Below are 20,546 nucleotides of genomic sequence, written 5' to 3'. Positions count from 1 at the left end.
ATTGATGTTCCCAAGTACGCTGAGCAAGAGCGAAGCATTACACCGTAGCATTTCTCATCCAGATTTGCTTGGAAGCATAGAGTGGGAGTCGTGGTTGTGAGTGTGGGTCTGTGAATGTGGGGTATGAACGGTTTACCTGATACTGCAAACTTCAGAAAGAATAAACTTGCTACAAAGCGGAGTGGTTCCTGCATCCGAAGGACAAATTACTGCAACACATGATGCCAGCTTTACTTTTAATAAAATGTATGTGAATACAAATCGATTTAAGGCGAGCTCACTCAGCCGGGAGCATAAAGAGTGGTCTTACAGAGCGATCGCTGGGAGACACTGACACCTTGCTGCTGTTGAGCCCCAAGTAGTTTTTTCCCCATCAGTACGTTCTTCTAGTTGCAGTTTTAGCTCCTTCTGAGAGTTTATTTGATACACTTGGGTTTGCAATGGTTATGGGAGATGGAAAGTGGAAAGCAGTAAAAACTTCTGGGGATTTGCTGGGACTTCCCTAATTCACAGCTACTGTTGTAGTTGTTCCCTCTCCCCTTTTCTTTTTCTAACCTGCAAATTCTTATTCCATTTTGCTTTTCCAGAAGCTTCTGAAAATGGTCAAATGCTATGTTTCAGTTCTGTAAATCCAGCATAGCCTTGTGCCGCCGAGCGGTATCAGCCAAATTTGTAGTTTGGATGTTGTTGCGGTTGCTGCTGGCCTAAGAAATGTTCTTTTTCAAAAATGAAACGGAGAGGAAAAGCAGTCGCCTGGCATGTCAGATCATGTCCTAGAGCCTCTCTACCGCTTTCCCCTGCTTTCTGACTCGCCGCCTCCCACCTTTCTCCTCCCATTTGCCCCATCTGCCCGTTTCTGATTTAGGCAAGCAGCAGGATGTGCTGTGACTGATTTAGGGCATGTGCTCATTTGCCAGCTGGCTGCTATCTCGGAGCTCTTGGGTCAGCTAAAGAGAATAGATAAGGTCTGAGCTGTCCATGCCTCTTCCCAATAACGTTTCACCTCTGCTCATCTGCTGTGGTGTTTTCCCCACGTGATCTGCAAAATCTCAAATATGCTTCAGGTCACTCTACCTTCCCCCTGCTTTTGAACCTGGAAAGCCAGAGTAAAAACTGCTCTGAGATATGACTCAAATAGCACTAACAGCTATGGCTGAACGAGGTAACTTACTGTGCGTGAATACATCATTTAATTATTGGAAATTCTACTCTTTTTTAAAAAAAAAACAGAAGCAATCAGGTGTTGGTCATATACTGATGGTCTCAGCTGGGAATTGCTCCGGTGTTTAAATTGTGCATAAGATCTGTGAAACCACTAGCATTTTTATATGGAAGCAAACGTGTCTTGGTCAAGAAGCTTATACCGTGTAAGAGCTAGCTTAAAAAGAAATGATTACCCAGGGCTGCACGTTTTTATTCGCTCTTGAAACAGCATATGACTTCACTTGTCTGCAAAAAATAAAACAGCAATAATTGTAGGCATTTGTTTTAGAGTGTTCTTTCACCTTTTTTCTTTATAGAAACCCTAGATACATTAGATTCCCCCCTACTTCTGTTTGACATTGAGTTGAAAAAAGAGAAAAGAGGGGAGTTGGCAGAGGAAAGTCCTGTCAGTCTGGATTCAAGTGAAAATATGCAGCTGAAAACATCTTAGTGACATCCTTCAGTAGCTGAAAGATAAGTTTTTCCCTTCCTGTCCTGGATGTTTTCTGCTGCATTTGAGATGGATGTGAATTACTGGCTGTCAGCCAAGGAATGACAGCAAGTCCTGCCTGCACCTCTGGAATGGCAGCGTCCTTGGGGAACTGCTGGATGGCTGCGGGACGGGTGCTTTAAGAGTCCTGCAACGATCGTTTTGCTCTGTGCTCCTGTTCACTCCCTTGGAGACGCTGATTTGGGCATGGGTTTTGGTGTTGAGCAGTTTGAAGGCGACACAACCCTACATGATCTTGTCTGCTTAAGAACTACTTGTGATTCTTTGCTATTCATTGCGATTTCAAGTTGTCAATATTAGGATCCTCTGGGGTTTTTTTGCAAATGCCAGCCTTAACTGTGGGAAATGTTCTTTGTGTATGTTGCTGTCATCCATGTTTTGTTGTAGGAGATACTTCCCTGCTCTGTAGGTGATGCTGTCGCTTGGCATTTACCTTCTCATCACCTCTGGGATGGATGGTAGCAATGCACCGTACTTGGGCATGGAGCCTTCTTGAAACACCCAGCACCTCCAGTGGGTGCTTGTAGCCAAGCAGGCTGCTGTGGGTGCTGTTTCCCCCTTTCTATTAGTTCCCCACAGGATTTCAAATTGGGCTGAGAATCTTTTCATGGGTTTCTGGGCCCAGCTATCGCAGCGTGCAGCTGCAGCATTAAAGGATTCGTATGCGCCCAGCACAATGCTGCGTAAGACAGTTTGCACCCTTAACGCTTTCCTTAGGGAAACATTTGTCTGATTTATTCCCTTGGTCCAAATTACACAGAGCAAGCTACAGCTCTGGAGAGCTGTGCTATATCCTAAATGCTGTACGCTGGCTTTCTTAGATGTAAAGCTTCCGTTTGCTCATGTTTGCATTAAGTGAGGCTGTGAGACATGGTTTTGTGTGTTTGTGCAGCTCTTCAGAAAATGAGGTACTTAATTTGAGACCTTTAGCCTGAGCTAAGCTTGGCGATTTCCATAGCCTAGCATAATCCATCCTCTTAAAATTGTGTATGTGATAGGACTTCTGAGATTATATCCTTATTGCTGCTTTAATCCAAATACTAAATCATACGTCCTGTATTGGGGGCTGGAAAATCAACTGCATTGTCTCACTATAGTCCTGCCTTGGAACTGGGCTGGGGAATACGAGCAGAACAGCTTGCTGAATTAAGAGCAGCGTCGCATCTCTTGAGTGGTAAGCTCAAACTCAGAATCCAGGCTTGCTATTCTCTTTATTTTACAAGAAGAATGATTAGGAATCAGCCTGGCTTGTAAGCAGGAGCACCCCCAAAAGCCCCTTAGCAGTTTCCAGTGCCTTCAGCAAAATGCTCCGGCAGCATTTCAGAGCACAGAAAGCCAACAAAAGGCTCTTGCCTGTCTCTCGGAGTAATCCTGATGGGCTCCCTCATGTCTTCTGCATCTGGATCAAAGCCCTGGTGAAGGAGATTCATAGAATCATTGAGGTTGGCAAAGCCCTTTAAGCTCCCCCAGCCCAACCGTTCCCCTACCCCTGCCATCCCACCCCCAAACCCTGGCCCTAAGCACCTCGTCTGCCCGGCTGTTAAATCCCCCCAAGGCTGGGGACTCGACCCCTTCCCTGGGCAGCCCCTTCCAATGCTTGACAACCCTTTCATTGAAAAAATGTTTCCTAATGTCCAACGTAAAATAGAATCATAGAAATTCCCTCAATCTACCACCCACCCAGGAGCAGCAGTCAAGAGTCTGCACCAAGCGTGCTGCCAAGGACCTTGGGAGAGCTTTTCTTCAAACTCCGCCGGATGGCAGGGGGAAAAGCGGTCGTGTTGTTATTGCTTACTTGAGTGACCCTGCGACATGGCTGTCACGGGGTGACCTTGACTTAAATATCACCCTGTATAGCAGGCCATGCCGACTGCTCTCCAAAGTCACTGTCGGTCCTGTGTTGTCAGAGATATGCATATTGGGTCCAAGCCTGTGTAAAAGGAGATGATGGACTTGCTCAATAAATAATTGTTTTTGAGAGACAATGCTGAGAAATTACTATTTTTAAACTCGCTTCTCAACCCGTATGAGCAATAAGAACTCTGAGAGTAAGCTCATATGGCTCCCATGTCTTTCTCCTGCTCTGTTCAAAAGAAATCAGTGATGCTTGTCACAAGATTTTGCTTAGTCCTTATGTCGAAAGCTTACTAATCTCTTTTTGAAGGTCCAGGACAAGGAGAATATCTGTTCTTCATTGTTGTGTGTTTGCTGCATTCCTCCAGTCTTCTGTACGTGGGAAGACTGCAACCTGCTGTCAGGGTATTGACTGATGCGGTGCTGTTGTTTTAAAGGTCACTCCAGTAATTTTGTACTTGTTTTAAAAAAAAACCAAAACCAAAACCCCAAACCCAAACATACTCCCCACCCTCAAAAAAACCCCCAAACAAACTATTAAATTATGCACATAACACATTAAAGGAATTGTTATTCTCTGCTCAACTCATTCTTTTAGGGAAACAAATGTTTGCTCTGCTGTCCCAGCAACCATGAGAGAACTGAGCTGGACATGTCCAAGGGTTGGACTCTGAAATTTCCTCTTGAATAACTCTTCAGAAGTTCCTGTTCAAGCGGTTTTGGAAAGTTTTACGTTGCTTGGGTACTTTGTTTTTAAGAGACAGTGACACCCACAAAACTTGAGAGGGAGAGGTGTCACAAGAAAAAAAAACAAACAAGGAGAGAATGAGGAAGAGAGGCAGGCTGAGGAAAAGCAGTGGCTTTGAATTGAAAATCAACAGAGCAACATCTCAGATCTTGCCCTTGAAAAGAGATAAACACTGGTTTATAAAATGACCAGGGATCTGTAAGCAAGGGGAGATCTGAGGAGAGAAATGAACTTTTTAAATACACCGTTCCAGTGGTGAGGTATTAGTAATAAAGTATTTAAGCTAAAATCGCTACAACTAACAGGTTTTTTTCTTTTTGTCTTTCTTTTTCTTACCCCAACCCTATATCAAATCCTTGCTGCTCCTGATGCTTCGGGGAACAGTAGGACCCAACCAAAGGTAAGGGCTTTTACTGCATGTTAAATCAGGGTGTGAAAACTTGTCGTATCACTTATTCAGTCTTGGGTTATCCAAATATTAAAAGCATTTCGAAAACCAGCTCTGTAGTTGATCAGCTGTTGAATAAGAAACTCGAAGCATCTCCTTGCTGCAGAAGAGCTCTGTACAGCCTGTGCCAAAAAATGAGTCACAGGAACAAATGAGAACATACATACTCAGCATTACAGGCTGTGAATGGAAGACTACTTGTTATTTGTGGGCTTTTAAAGGCATTTTCTGGTATTTGTGTTAAAGCAAACTCATTTTGTTGTTACGGCTTACGATCCCGTGACTCTCTATTTGGTATGCAGATATCAATCTCTGTCCTACCATATCAGGATTCAGCTTCATTGATGTGGTCATGGAGCCAACGATGTTTTATTAAATGCTCTGAAGGCGTGGGATGGTATAATAATATACTTAATTTTATAATAAATTCAAAGAACCAAAAAAACCTTCATAATTTTAAATAAGCAGCCTGTTGTTTCCTCAATTAGAGGATGTAAAATAACCACTTTTATCTTTTGATGCTGGAGCATTAATGTAGTAAAGGAAAAAGAAAAAAAGCAGTGTGTTTTTGAAGATAAATGTCAAGGATTTTGCTATACTAAGTATTTTTGTAAACATAGGTAGTAAGTTTGGATGAGTTGGTAATATGGTTTTTTGATTCTTGCATAATTTCTCTAATTATTTTGGTTAGTATAAATACTTGAGGAAGATTTGTTTTATTGCTCCTTAAATGATTTTTCAGATTCCATGATATGATCTATTAGGAAATGCTATAATTGAGGTAATTCACTACAGACTCACTATTTCTTTGTAGGGTTTTCTCGTTATTAATACAGATATGATGCAACATATTTTGTTCCTACAGTCTTTACTAGTTAAGAAATGTTGAGCTTGATTACCTGTGCAGATGCTAGTTCGTCGTTAGTGCCTTTAGCATGTAGACAAGAGACTTCACTAAAATGGAACATGAAAATGTGTTAGCAGATGAAAAGAATTTTTCAGAAAGAACGGAACGAGGGTTCAGAAGGTGGATGCAGGATGCTGACACGGTGCGCTTGCTCTGCCAACCTGATCTGGTGATGCAAAGATTACCTCCGTTAGCAATCCAGAACATCTGAAGGGGAAAGAGCAGTCTGCGTTAAGCTTAGGGGAGAAGTAAACAGCCAAAGAGCAACACATTGTACTTCCCTTTTCTTATATCCTACAGAGTAAATTTTGCCTGTGTGAATGTAGGTCAGATATTACTCTGAATTTATTTTTTTTTTTCTTACAAATACGTATCCAGGGCAGTGGTTTTGCAAATGCCTCTTTTTGCAGCCTGAAGTCCCAAAATACGCGCTGTCTTACTGGAGGTCAGCTTTCATGATCAAAGGTGCCTGTGGATCTGTAAATGGATTTACCACAAAATCCAAACTTCTATCATGAGTAGCACTATAATCTTTCTAAATAGAAAACTCATTTGCTCTATATTTGTTGTTTACAAGTACTACACTTCAGTGACGACTGCTTCTGTTTGTCAGCAGTATGTAAATACATACTCCTCTTCTGTGGAAAGAGGTTCCTGCCCTACGGCATGTTTTCAGCCTATGCAGACAAGAGACACCGGGAGATGGTAGGCAGAAAGAGCCAGGGGACATCTGTCAGTTTGCAAAATAGAAAGTCTTGTGAAAATGGAATGGCAAGGATGGGCTTAAAGGAAGATAAGGAGAGCTCCTTGATGTCCACTTGGTTGCCACATGGAGAGCGTGGAAGAGGATTCCCGCAGCAGAAAGTAGGAAATAAAACCAAGGAAGAAATGAAAGCAAGGAACAGGTTTGCATATAGAAAGATGTGGTGTTTGTTTAGGCTTCAAACTCACAAAATAAGTAATTTGGTGGGAATGTGTATTATGTTCAGAATGGCCCCGAGAAGCGTGATGTTAGCCAGCATAATACAGTGCTGTCAAAATTTGGATAATGTGTTTGATTTGGCAACCATTTTTTTAAGGTTTCCTCCTGGTTACTTTCCTACAGGTGTTTGCTTACGATCACTGCTTTTGGTCTATGGATGAATCTGTCAAAGAAAAATATGCAGGTAATATTTACTGTAGCTTTGTGCTTGTTGTCTCGAAGTGCGAACAACCCAATTAAAATACGGTATTTGCTACAGGGCCCAGACCATATGGCATGAAGTGCCTTCCCCTATACGACTGCTTGTTGTCAAAAGAAAAAGGAAAATCTTCAATCATTCCTGTTTCTCTTTTCTGAAGATGATAACAGCAATAGGCATTGCTGCCTGTTTGCAGTGTAGGAAATTGAGAAATCCATCACAATAACGGGTTACTCATAGTTACATCTTTGTTTAAAATACTATTCCAGGTCCATCCTTTTAAAAGCCTCAAATCCATTTCTTTTCAGGATTTGAGGAACATTGCTATATGTAATTTCACATTTCACAGTGCTGATGGGAGTTTGGCATGGTATTAGAACTTAGCAATGGAGTATAAAAAAAGCTTAATTTAATATAGGGGTTTGTGAATTCATATGGTCTGGTGAGAGCTTGTAATGTATTTAATTAAAAGTTTTCTGTGTATTATTATGACACATTTTGGCAAATAGTTGTGGTAAAATATGGAATGTATTTGGACTTCCCACTCTTGTGATCTATTCCTTTCATACTTGTTATCTCTTAAAATTGGGAATCAGTTAAGCTTGTTTACAATAGTTTTACAAAAAATGGCAAGAAAAATGAGACACACAGATGCTTCTAGGTTTTAATTTCTCTAACAAATAACTTATGAATAGTAATTTAGTGAGGAGTTGAGAAAAACGTGACACTTTCAGCCATACAAATTGTCATAGAATCATAGAATGTTTTGGGTTGGAAGGGACCCCTAGGGGTCATCTAGTCATTATATAGGAGGATAAATTGTTTCTCAAACCAAGGGAGGCACCTGTGTCACTTATATTGGGGCCTGTTATACATTGGAAGTGTGTGTTCCAAAACCATTCTCCTGCGCTTAGCTAGGCACAGCTATCAGTAATTTTGATGGGGAATTTTGCATGCATAAAATTCTGGGTGGACTTGGATGTAAAGATAGAGCCTTCAGTCAGTGAGAGAAAGGAAGAGCTTTCAGGAATGGTAACGTATTTGGGAGCACTTTTCAGTCCATAAAGTTCTGCCATGTCTTGTTCAGACTTTTACTTCCTCTGCTTGTAAAAGAAATTCTGAAAACAGAGGCTTGTTTAAATAGATAATAACCAAATATATTAAACATTTCTTCCTCCACTTGGAAAAGGAGCCAAAATTGAGTTCAGTTATGGAAGAAGTGATATACCCTGTATTTTTGCTAATGCATGTCTTGTACTAGATCATCTCCCACACAGTGGTGATTCTTTCTCTGTAGAAATCTCCTTATGGTATTATTTAATACCTTGTACATATACAGTCAGATTATCTAGTGGTCTACTAATTGGTCTCGATTAAAATCAGATGGCAGTTTTTAAAATGTATGGGTTGAGTATATTTTGACGTGGTGTCATTCACCGGTGGACGAAATTCTGCAGCTGGTAGTAGATTTTCTGCTGATAAAACTTCTGAGTATGAACATCGATAGGATGATGTTCTAAGCATGTACAGGTATATGCAGGGTAATCACAGTTTCTGGTTTTTACAGTAGTATAAATCTGGAGCACATCTGCTGGTTGAGGGTCCCCCTCTTGTAGAGGGAGCAAATACTGGATGCTGAATATGTTATTTGGGCAACAACAGCAAGAAAACACTATCTGTTTTTAGATAATTATTGAAGGATCCAAATCAAGGAATCTGTTGCTTTGTTACAGTGTTAGCTTGTGTGTTTTATTTCTTAGGTCAAGATGTTGTTTTCAAGTGCCTTGGAGAGAATATTCTTCAGAATGCCTTTGAAGGCTATAATGCTTGCATCTTTGCCTATGGGCAAACTGGTAAGTCTCTTCCGGACGTAAGCAAAAAATAGTGTTGATGCAAAAGATGTTATGTTCCGACTGGAGACTCTTTTCACGGCTGTTGTGACATTGTTTCAGGAGAAGTACCTTGTAATGTAGATAAGAAATGTTTTTCTCTTTTGTAACATTAGATAGGAGGTGGACAGGATGAGAAATAGGATTTTGTCTGTTGCTGCTGGCTACCCTTATTTCTCACACCTTGGATTATAATCTTTGGAATGATCGTGATCGTCCTTGAGTTCAGTGCATCACTCATATTTTCTACATCTGTAGTTGGAGTAACCTTAATTTTAAATGTAATATGCAAAAATGAGTGTGCTCGTGCACCTGATTTTTCTCATTGTGGCATATATGTGGGTGTTAGTGGGTTGTCATCTACAGTAAGACTGTACCTACCTGAAAAAGCCTGCTTCGTCACTTTGAACTAAACTTCTTGTTTTGCTTTTCCTTTTAATTAAGTAGTCTTTAGCTAAATGGTGGTTTGGTTGCTTTAAAATAGAAAACTGCACAAATCTCTTTCACTGAAATGCAATTTTTTTTTTTTAAACCTCTTCTCTCGATTTCCTTTCCATGTTCCATACAGCAAGAAGCTTTGTTGCGTGTACACTAATCATAGATTCAATCTCACAGGATCTGGGAAGTCATACACAATGATGGGTACTGCTGACCAGCCTGGATTAATCCCTAGACTTTGCAGTGGACTCTTTGAAAGAGCACAAAAAGAGGAAAATGAAGAGCAGAGTTTTAAAGTGGAAGTATCCTACATGGAGATATACAACGAGAAAGTCAGAGATCTTCTTGACCCCAAAGGGTAAGTAATTTGTGTGTCAGCAGCACTGTAATAGGTTGTCATACATTCCTCCTTTCCATAACCAGCTTGCCCTAACGGATCCCATCTAAGGCATTTGCATAGGATGGCTTTCGCTTCTTCCTGATGTCAGTATCCTTTCATTTTTAAATCAAAATAAAGTAGTAAGAGTAAAAGCGTGGAATAAACTCACCCTAATGCTAGCTATTACGAAGTGACAAAAATGTGTCAGCATTTTACTTGGAGACATAAGGCTTTTTTGTTTGCATTATAGTCTTTGTTCTGTGCTTTATTATGGCATTTGTAAGTCCATCATGTCTGAGATCTGTCAGTGCGAAATTGACTTTCTGTAAACGTTGTCTTAAGTCAGTCATGTGCTTATAAATAACTTTTTTTTTTTCCAACCAGAAGCCGTCAGTCATTAAAAGTTAGAGAACACAGTGTTTATGGTCCTTATGTAGATGGCTTGTCCAAACTAGCTGTTGCTAGCTACAAGGTAAGGATCAATTTTATGAAGGGCTTGTGTTGACATCCTAAACACTAGGGTACTGTCCCTTAAGCAGGACAAAACTATTAAGCCAGTCCTAATTGCCATGGCAGTAACGTGGATTTTAGAGCAAGGGAGCTGTAGGATTGTTCTATTGTGATCACCGGGGAGAACAGAATTAAGAGCAGAAACGCATGTTCATCCTGTACTATTTGATAATTCTGGAAGCAATTCAACTATTTAATGAAACAGCTTTCCTCCCAAACTTAAGATGAGTGTGCACTGTATCCAGGAGAAAGCATTCCGTGATTAATTACAGAACCAGGATTTAGCAGAGATGGGCTTTCAATATCACGTTTTGTCACTTTTTGGCTGTCATGCTGTTGCGTAGTAATTTCACTTACCGGTAGCATACAGGCACACTGGAATTATAAAGTAATGGTTGTTCACAAGGCAAAAACTTGAGAACCTTTTATGAAACTTGCTTGCTGGGTAGTAAATGTTCATATATACATTCACAAAATGCCCTAATTTTTAAGAAGCACTAATGTACTGTGGGAGAGATGAGTAAATACGGGATGGAATGCTGTCATCTTAAGCAAAACATGAAAATGGTGCAGTCCTTCCTATTGCAGTCTCTCCAGGTATTTGTCTCCCTCTTTTTGGTGGTTTCTGTTAAGACAAGACACATTCCCTGCTTTTCCTTTATGTCTTGCCCAGCAGCTTTGTGTAATACAGTCAGTGGTCTGTGGTGTTCTTTTGTTTTTTGGGGTTGTTTTTTTTTTTTTTTTTTTACATCCTCCAGCTTGAGATGCTTAAATAAAAGTTAAGCCCAAGACTCTAAACTTTTAACTATTTTACAGGATTGCTGTAAAACACTTAAGCAGGGGAGCTGTGTATTTCTCAAGTATCACAACATATCAGAGGACTTCACAAGCTCTTATATGTAGGAAGAATATAATGACCCATTCAGTGTGGTTCTGTTTTATAAAACTTTGAGCCTAATGTCAGTATTACAGATTTCAAGAACGTGTGTTTGACAACTGACGCTAAAATGTTACCATATTCAAACATGCATTGCTGTTTCCTCATTTTTCTTTGCTTTTTGAGTATTGCTGTGTGCAGCCAGGTGCATTATTTTTCTTGATAATTTAATATCTAGGTAGAGGTAATGGATGAATATGCATGTCACAACATTGTGTAATTTCAGTCTTTAAATGGGAGACCACAATATTTTTTTTTCTCACACTTCATGAATAAACAGTGGGAAACTTAATGGGAAAACACTTACTGTATTTTACCAAAATGAGATCGTTTCAGTAGATAATTGAAAAGAATGTTAATGCAGATATGCTTACGGCTGTGAAAATTGTATCTAGGACATCGAGTCCTTGATGTCCGAGGGCAACAAATCTCGAACAGTGGCTGCGACCAACATGAATGAGGAGAGCAGCCGGTCCCATGCAGTCTTCAAGATTATCCTCACCCACACACTCTATGATGTACAATCAGGGGTAAGTAAAACAAATTACGAGGCCCAAATGTAAGCTTGGATGTGTTTCTCTTGCTTTAATGTATTTCACAGACTCTTAGAAATGTTGGTTGGAAGGGACCTCAAGGAGGTCAACCTGCCCTTGTGCACTGCTAGCACTGGATCGGGGTAGCTATGGCTTTATCTAGCTAAGTCCTTGTAATGCTTGTGTGCTTGTGCCCCAATGCAAGGAAATAAATTTTAATAGGTTTGTAGGTGGAAATGTGTTTTTTGAAATGGAAAGCAAAAATGCAGGCCCCAAGCTGCAGCAGACCTGCTGGAGGGTGCTGGAGGGATCTTCTAATCCTAGGATCTAAACTAAAGAAACACTTTTTTTTTAAGCAGTGGTGTGTAGTACAGACTCGAGGCAGAAACTAAAGATATAATATGTAGGTGAAAAATAGAACAACACCTGAGTATACATCTGGTAATCTCCTTCAAGGTTTTTTTTTCATGCAAATATGTATAAATGATCAACTTCATAAACAGAAACACTCATGTAAAAAACTTGGCATTGTATGATATTAATATTTTATGCATATATATTAAATATCTAAGAGACGTTTAAATGTGAAAGTATTTTTCTTTGCATTTCCTTATATGTAAATATTCCTTGGAGGGGGATGTGAAATACATTTATGTTAATATTATTTAATGCCTCACAGAAAATGGTGATAAATTAAAATTGAAATAGATCTCCTATACCAAAACTCCTTAAAATTTGTTGATAGATTCTTTGCTTGGGCAATTCTTTAATGTCTTCAAAGCCTTGGAGAAATTTTGAGTGTCCACGGAGCAAATCTAAGGCATGTACGTGCGTAAATATTGAATACAATGTAAAGCATAATGAGCATTTGGATTTTTTTCTCCTCATTTCTCAGTCTCCACCAATCTTCTTATCCAAACAGTCTTCCTTGTTCTTTATTTGTTGGGGTTTTTTTTTCCCCTTTGCACTTCAAATCAGCAGTCATACTGTGCTGAGCTCCTTGATTAGCCATAGTTTGTCATTCTGTTTTTGCTGTGGCTGTACTGCATACTTATCATACGTATTTTTTGCGTAGTCATGGTCAGCTGGGATGCAAGGTGGCAGTTCTGCTTGTCTGTCTTTTCTACATCTTCCAGTGACCACAGTGTGAGTTTCTGGAACAAACTTCTCTCTTTTCCCATCTGCTGGTCCTTTCAGTCCTGGAAATGATACGTTTCGGTATGGTCTGATGATCATGCTATATTTTGAGAGGCTTAGAGTAACATTTTTGAAAGCATATTGATTCTAATTATCCTGTTCATTTAGGGGAAAGTAGCACTTTGCAACCGTGATACTGAGATGCTAAAGTTGTAGATGCTGCAGAAAAGCATGATGTGAGCAAACTGTTCTCAAAGACAGTTAGCTCTTCAAATTCGAATTGACATATGAAATTCCTGGAGTATTTCAGAATGTCATTGCAGGTCAAATGAAAGAAAAGGATTTGTAACAAAATCTGTGTTAGAGGTTTAAATACTCACATAGCTTGGATTGCTTTCTAGGAGGCTGTTAAGGATATAGGAGACTTAGTAATTGTAACGCTTTTCATAAATTATAATGTGCTGCTTGTCACGTTCATTCTTACTCTCTGAAAAACAGAGAAGCAGTTCAGTATAAAATGTGAGATTTTTAGGAAACTTTTCAAGATGGGTTTGTAGACCCCTTGTCTGTCTCTGTTACTCCTTAGCCTGTACTACCTCTGCATTTTTCTTGGTTTAACATTTTACTAATGTACCCTGTGTTCCTCTACTCTGGAAATTTCTGAGATGTCTTGAAGATATTACTGTATGCAACTTCACTTCAAATCCTCCTGTTGTTTCTGAAACAGTAGCTCATAAGTTGACACAGGATACTGTTCAAGTCCAATGGCCGTCAAAGGTGTTGGAACAGCCACAGAGAGTCTACACCAAGAAACGAAGCTTGATTCTTGTTTGAAAATACATCAAACTACGTAACTTAATTTGAGTGAACTCACAGTAGATGTTCTCTGGTTCCTTCTGCAGACATCAGGTGAGAAGGTGGGCAAGCTGAGTCTGGTGGATTTAGCAGGTAGTGAAAGGGCAACTAAGACTGGTGCTGCAGGAGACAGGCTGAAAGAAGGAAGCAACATTAACAAGTAAGAGACTGTGATTATTTCTTTTCCTTTTTTCATCAGTACAATCATGACTGCTTAATACAGCATACCTGTAAAATAGGATGAAGTCAGTATAAGGTCCTGTAGCCGGTTTTCTTCTTCCCTTCTCTCTACTTCTCTTTCTGATGTACAGTACTCTTAGATGTTGGAATGAGATCTCTGCCTGCTTAGAACGATTGGTGTTTTTCATTCTGTACTTGTGTTCCTGCAACTACCGCATAATTGCATTGTGAAGACATGATTATTAAGACTGGGGTTGGACTAGATGACCTCTAGGGGTCCCTTCCAACCCAAAACATTCTATGATTCTATGAAGACTGAAAACAAGGAGTAGAGCTTCTGTGAGAGAAGAATGATCAAAAGTAGGAACTTCTTCCTCGGAACTCATTTTTGGAGAGAAAGTGACTGTCTAAATATGCATTTGACTTATGAATATTTACGCTTGTTAATGACTGCTTGTGCTCTCTGTGCAGATCCCTCACAACTCTTGGGCTGGTTATTTCTGCCCTGGCAGATCAGGCTGCTGGCAAGAACAAGAACAAATTTGTTCCTTATCGTGATTCTGTGCTCACTTGGTTACTTAAAGTAAGTAAGATCTTGGTTTTTTAAAGAGAAATAGAAGGGAGGAAAGGGGGAGAAGAGTCCCATTCAGTGAAATAAAACGCTGTTCTTTTGCCTTGTTTTCTGGTCTTGATGTGAACCACAGTTGTCTTTGGAAAGTTGGCTGGGTGTAAGCCATTAGTAGCTCTACAGACTGAATATGCTCCCTGTCTTCTGCTGACCTGTAGAGGCCTAAAGAATAAGGAAGTTTAAAAAAAAAAAATTAAAAAATCATTCTCTTTTATGGGTAAGTTTACATACAGCTTCACACACAGCCTTAGGGCTAATTTAATTTGGGCTACTGCCACATGCAACTGAATTTTACATACTGGCATGGCTAGCTTTGAAGGTTTTGATTAAGTCTATTACCTTTTCCTAATTGTCTAATATATTTCTTAATATAATCTACTTTTGTCAGCAGGGTATAATTGCAGAGCATTATCCCGGTTATAGTCTGAGGAACAGGTCAGAAGCCTTTGTACATCATACTCATGTAAATGAGCAGTTAAATCATTTTCTGTACTGCGTAGGACTTTATTTGGTACTATTTTGAGGGAAGAAAAGAGTGTATCATGATGGCACTTGGATGAAGATCTGTAAGATCTAAATGAAAAAACCAGATTGTTAAATACAAGTTTTATGTACGTCAAATTAAAAGGCAAGCTTTTGTTTTTGTTGTTCTTCCCACTTCCTAGATACAATGGCTCCAAAGCGTGGTAGCCTGATGACAAAAAGTCTGGGGAGTGCAAGTTTGATTTTAGGTATAGTCATCATCTGGATTTCTGCCGTTCTCTGAACGAGAGGCAAGCACAAATGTAGCCACTTCTGTCTGCAAAAAGCTTGCCTACTAGTAAAGGTGGCTTGTCTTTCCTGTTCTTACCTCGTTGACTCGGATGTTGAAGGATTATTGAATTAGGTGTCATACGTAGATGACTTCAGTTTCATTTTTGTAACCTCTCATTTTGTTAAAATTTTTCTCTTTCATCATTTGATTGTCAGGATGTTTCGTAACCACGTCTCATAGAAATACTAATTTACCAAGTTTCCTTTTTTCCCTTGTGCTCTGTTTTATTGTTATCAAGGAGCCACTAAGATATTTGTTAGTAGAAAGATATGATCTGGGAAAAAACTGATTTTTGGCACCACCAGCCTTTTTTTGTCCTATTACTTTTATAGGTGCTCTGGCTAGATTTTGTTGTCTTGAATCCTCTGCCTTGTTTTTCCCCACCCATTCTTAGCAATGCCTTTAGATGTTGTTTGAATTTGATGTCCCTATGGTTTAACTGCACATGTAGAAAGAAAAAGTTACTCGAAGGTTATACAGAGGGGTGGAGATTAAAAAAGATGTTTTCCTTAAGGAGATTTGAAAGCAAAGTTGACTTCAGTGCTTAAGTAAAATAAAATCTCTACTCGTGTAACCCTTTGACACCACAAGACTTCATTTTTCTCAGTGCTGTCTTTTAAAGAAACTTTTAGCATGACTACTGTGAAATGATTTATCTCTTTTCTCTGGTGTCAATGCCACAGATACTGGATGTCAAATAGTAGTCATGAGGGCTACATAGAAATCAGAATGGCGTAACAGAAATAGTGCTGATGCTTTTCTACAGTAAAATAAATCCTTATTTCAGTGTTCCTTGCACTAAGACTTTTCTAGTGTTTAAATCTATTTTTGCCTCTATATATTTACACTGAGTTTTTCCTCTAATTAAACAAGTGCTTTTTGGCTCTCTGCAAAGATGGGAACAAAACCAGCATGCAGCTCGCTTCAGTTTGCTGCAGTGGCATGTGTGCTTGGGTTCCTGATGTGGCTGTAATAGCCTGAGCAAGCAGAGTGGAAACTTTCCTAACGAATTTCCAGCGTTGTTGTTAGAATTAGTTATGCTGTTCCATTTCTAAACAAATCCAGCAAGCAGACTGAAATTCCTGTTTAGCACCTGTCTGATGCATTGTAGCTGCGATGACGATGGCCATACACAGCACATGCTTTAGCTCATAAATAGAAGTGCACTTTTGTTCTGCCTTCTTTCAAGCAAACCTTCTTTGTGTCTTTAACATCCAGCTATGTTAAGTGCAAACAAAAGGTTTGGGGCTTTTGGATTTTTTACAAACAAGCTCTACTGAAGAGAAGCTTTATTTTGAAAGGGGAAAATTTAAACATTTTTTTTTAATTGAAGATCAAAGGAGGTATTTATTCGTTTAAAGAGGCCTGTTTGTAGAAGCCGTGAGCTGGTGGGCTATCTTTCCCTCTAGCTTTCAACTTTTAATTATGATGCCAAAGTGGAGTAAATGTGTTCTAACACTAGGAATATCTGTCATATGGAGTCTCTCCACAAATCTGAGAAACCAGTAGAGTTCAGGAGATCTTACGGTCTAACACTTTGTCTTTAATTTTGTGGAGGATCTTTAGATGAAACTACCAGCTGAAAAATACTATTGCAAGAGGAGTCTTGAAGAGTGGTGTCAGGTTATGTGTGGGAAGCAGAATAGCTTACCAACTCTTTAGCCCCTTGGTTTTATCTAATTCTATTGATATAAACATCTAATTTTCCCATTTTTTTCATAAGCCCTGTATGTTTTACTGCTGGCTGCTTTTAAAAATACAGTTACTAATCTTTACATCGTAAGTTCTTTTTGGTGCTAGAGAAAACTGTGCTAGTTTAGTCTATCTTTACATCGTAAGTTCTTTTTGGTGCTAGAGGAAACTGTGCTAGTTTAGTCTTAGAAATAACTAAACTTATTTATTTCCACTGTGTGTGTGTGTCTGTCACATGCGATCCCAGCCATTCCAGGCTAATTTGCAGATGCTGTCTTCACTAATGAAAGGCTGGCTTACTGTTCGTCTACCTTTCTTCCTTAACATTAAAGAAACCAGTGAAATCAGCACAACGGTTTTATACATAAAACTTTATCGGACAGTCTGCCATTGGGCTTGAATAGCCGCAGTACAAGAGGAGCTTTACCCGACTTATAATGGGTGTTTTGTGAATTACGGTGTATCACTGTAACAGCGTTCTCAGCTGCCTGTACAGCAGAGTTGCAAATCAAGTAATGAATTAATCCTATTTTGGGGCTAATTAGTGCAGTGAAGGAGGTTCCCAAAGTGCAAACTGTTAAGGTTTCATTTGGAAGCAGAGTACCTGGCCGGCTCCCTGATAAGCTTCATCTTTTTATGCAGAACCAGGGATTGCTGTTACAGTGTCATTCCTAATTTTTGAAAACCGTTGGTGGATTGAAGAAAAGTCCTGGCTTCTGCAGTGCCAGAAATCCCATCAAATGGGTCATGTGCTCTTGTTAGTCTTTTTAAAAGTTTTCAGGAGATTCTTTGGAAAAACTTATGTGTGTTACAGAGTGGATCCTCCCAAGCCATGTATTTATTGGAGTAAACATTGGCTGCTCCTCAGATGAGAAAAAAAACCCACGCTGGTATCAGTCGGAAGGCTGTTATTTTCGATTGACTCTTCTATAAATAGCCTTACCTGCAAGTGCTAACCATGCTGGTGTACCTCACTGTGCTGACCACGATACAAATGAAATGATCTTCTCTACCCAAAGAGCTGGCAGCCCTTTTGCATGACCGGAGACAGCAGAGCACTACCAGTGCAGCAGCGAAGCGGCGTCGGTCTGTGTGGTCAGTGCTTGTCTGACCACTGAAGCAGCCAGACTGCTGTCAAATTATTTTAGGCATCATGCAGCAAAAAAGAGTCTTAAGGAACTACTTAACAGGGCATTTTAATGATTGCTAGGGAAAGCTCCGTGTGTGCTTTGTAATTGAAACAGTTAGACAAGCAGCTAATGCGATCGGATTGTTCTAATGGCAATGCTTGACCTAGATTTCATGGGTTATTGAAGAGGAAAGTTAATAGCATGGTTCGTCTCAGAAAGGGATATTGGGTAAAAAAACCCCAGCCAACCAAAAAAAAAAATTTGCTGCAAAATTTAAACCAGAATATTTATCATTTAGACTGGCCAAATTGTAAAACACAATTTTGTGATCAATAAAAAGACTGAAAGCTTCCTTTCCCCACTCCTCTGACACACTGCCTTGCAGGAATGTGGTTTCACGCCCTTCTTCTCTGTCAACCAAATTCCAAAAGGGTAATTTCTTACATAACTCGATTTAGATTTGTGAGCTGGGTAAGTGGGGAGATTGTTTATGAGGAGATCTTTAAGTAATTTAAATTAAGTACTTACTGGAACCATCTCGATTCCAGTCTTTAAAATAAGATATTCTGAATTCATCGTGATCTTTCCCGAGCTCTTTCAGTAGTATCTGAGAAATCTAATGCTGAAGTGCTAATATTTCTGGTTTATAAACCTAAGCAGAAAACATGGAAGCAAACCTTTGAAGCTCCTGCTAGGCATCATAAAGCCCAAAAAAGGGACTGTGTTCATTCCTGTTTAAAATGAAATTGACTCTGAAAGCCAAGAATGACATTTCCTAAATGCGCTTAAAAAAAAAAAAAAAAAGATAATTGAAAGTACCAACTTTCCTTGACTTATACAGCTTAAAATATTAATTTTGAACTGAGGAGCTCTGACAAAAATGTTTGTGTTACTAGTTGCCCCCCATCTATTCCCAACCCTAGGTTATTATTTACTGCCTAAGTTCATTGACTGGCTAAAACCAGAGAAACCTTCTCTTTTAATTTATAACTTTTACCACTTTCCAGGATAGCCTTGGTGGTAACAGCAAGACTGCCATGGTAGCAACAGTAAGCCCAGCTGCAGATAACTATGACGAGACCCTTTCAACACTGAGGTATGCAGATCGGGCCAAGAACATTGTTAATCATGCTGTGGTGAACGAAGACCCCAACGCCCGCATTATTCGGGAGCTCCGTGAGGAAGTGGAGAAGCTGAGAGAACAGCTCACAAAAGCAGAGGTATGAATTTTAGTCTTGACCAGCCAGTAAGTCCTGTAAACCCTGTTGTCAGGACTTTCTTACCTGGCTCTTGAAAATGAGCGCCACAAAGAATTACTACATGATATCTATGAGAATTTCCCCATTATATCACTTCTTTCCATTTTTTCTGTACGTCAGTCTTGAAAGCATGAGATACCGGGTTGTGTTTGAACACCTTGTTGAGCAATCTTGGTTTTATTGCCAGATATGGATCAAAGGCAAGGGCACACAGAGGCAGGAATAGGGGTGGAGTCTTAAGACCGTGCTGTTTATAGGCAGGTCTGTTTATAAGACTGTGCTGGTGTATTTTAAGAATTCAATGTGGCTACATCCTGCGAGGTGTAAACTCAGTTAAATAGTGCTTGCTTGCTTACAAGCTTTAACTGGTCTAAATTGAATCTCTTACAGGTGCTAGACAACATTATGAATATCTGCATAGCTACCTCAATGACATTGCGAAATGAGCATGGTCTAAATGTTAGATGGAGGCCAAGAACTAGCGTAATTCTGAGTTTTATTCTCAAATGTGGAAAAGCAATGGTGATATAATCCATCTGTTTTGCAATTCAGAAAAATTGTGGTTATTTGCCTCATGAGGTATGCAGGGAATGCTGGCTGTGATATTAGAAATGACTAGTGAATTTTGGACTCTTCTCATTTGAGCTGCCTAATGTGCTAAGCATCCAATAAGTGTATATCAGTTTCTTTAACTCAAGTTAAATATCTAAAAATTCCTCTAAAATATGAACGACAGACTTAACAGCACTCTGGGAGATGCAAGTACTCCCTATTTGTTTCATTTGTGAGCATTGATGCCAAAATAATGGCAGCTTTCCAAAGTAATGAAGTAGTGTTTCCTAAATATGGAGCAACAAATATTTTCTTTCCCAAGTGTTGCAATCCCACCCTAGTTGTCATCTCAGTGGCATTGTCAGAGATCATGGAAAAAGCAGTGTAGTTGGCTATTAAGAGGCTGCATGTTAAGGGCCCAAACCCACGTTTATTGTCTTGTCAGTTTATTACATTTGTAGCCTATCTAATTGTTCTTAGAGAAATGTGCATAAATAACTTCAACTGAACAAAAACATAGACCTGTTATGACAGTCAGGTTACATTTTCAAAGCTTATTTGCAAATATAGAGGTTACCAAGTTGTGATTTATTTTTTCCCCCCCTTTTGGTGTCAGAATCCTTTTCCCTCCTAAACAATTGAGGCAGAACACAACTTGACAGTTTACTTTTTTTTTTCCCCCCTCAGAAGAGTAAGGCATTATCCTCTTTGCCCCTTTTCTTTTGAAGTCCACACATTTTGATCTTTTCTAATCAGAATTC

General features: G+C 39.5%; 1 protein-coding gene across 1 annotated transcript in view; it reads left to right on the top strand.

The window, feature by feature from the left end:
• KIF13B (kinesin family member 13B) overlaps positions 1 to 20,546 on the top strand; it is a 119,332-nt gene that overhangs the window by 37,354 nt on the left and 61,432 nt on the right. The window contains exons 2-10 of the mRNA XM_035895412.1: positions 4,701 to 4,716; positions 6,777 to 6,837; positions 8,613 to 8,705; positions 9,357 to 9,537; positions 9,943 to 10,030; positions 11,401 to 11,535; positions 13,578 to 13,690; positions 14,182 to 14,293; positions 18,982 to 19,194. Of these exons, the coding sequence (XP_035751305.1) occupies positions 6,807 to 6,837; positions 8,613 to 8,705; positions 9,357 to 9,537; positions 9,943 to 10,030; positions 11,401 to 11,535; positions 13,578 to 13,690; positions 14,182 to 14,293; positions 18,982 to 19,194 (966 nt within the window). The 5' untranslated portion in view covers positions 4,701 to 4,716; positions 6,777 to 6,806. The remainder of the gene's footprint in view (positions 1 to 4,700; positions 4,717 to 6,776; positions 6,838 to 8,612; positions 8,706 to 9,356; positions 9,538 to 9,942; positions 10,031 to 11,400; positions 11,536 to 13,577; positions 13,691 to 14,181; positions 14,294 to 18,981; positions 19,195 to 20,546) is intronic.

This window comes from Egretta garzetta, unplaced genomic scaffold (genome assembly GCF_000687185.1).
Source record: "Egretta garzetta isolate BGI_Z169 unplaced genomic scaffold, ASM68718v1 scaffold325, whole genome shotgun sequence".
NCBI lineage: Eukaryota > Metazoa > Chordata > Aves > Pelecaniformes > Ardeidae > Egretta > Egretta garzetta.
Note: the sequence above shows the minus strand (reverse complement) of the source record. Positions and strands in the feature narration are given on the sequence as shown.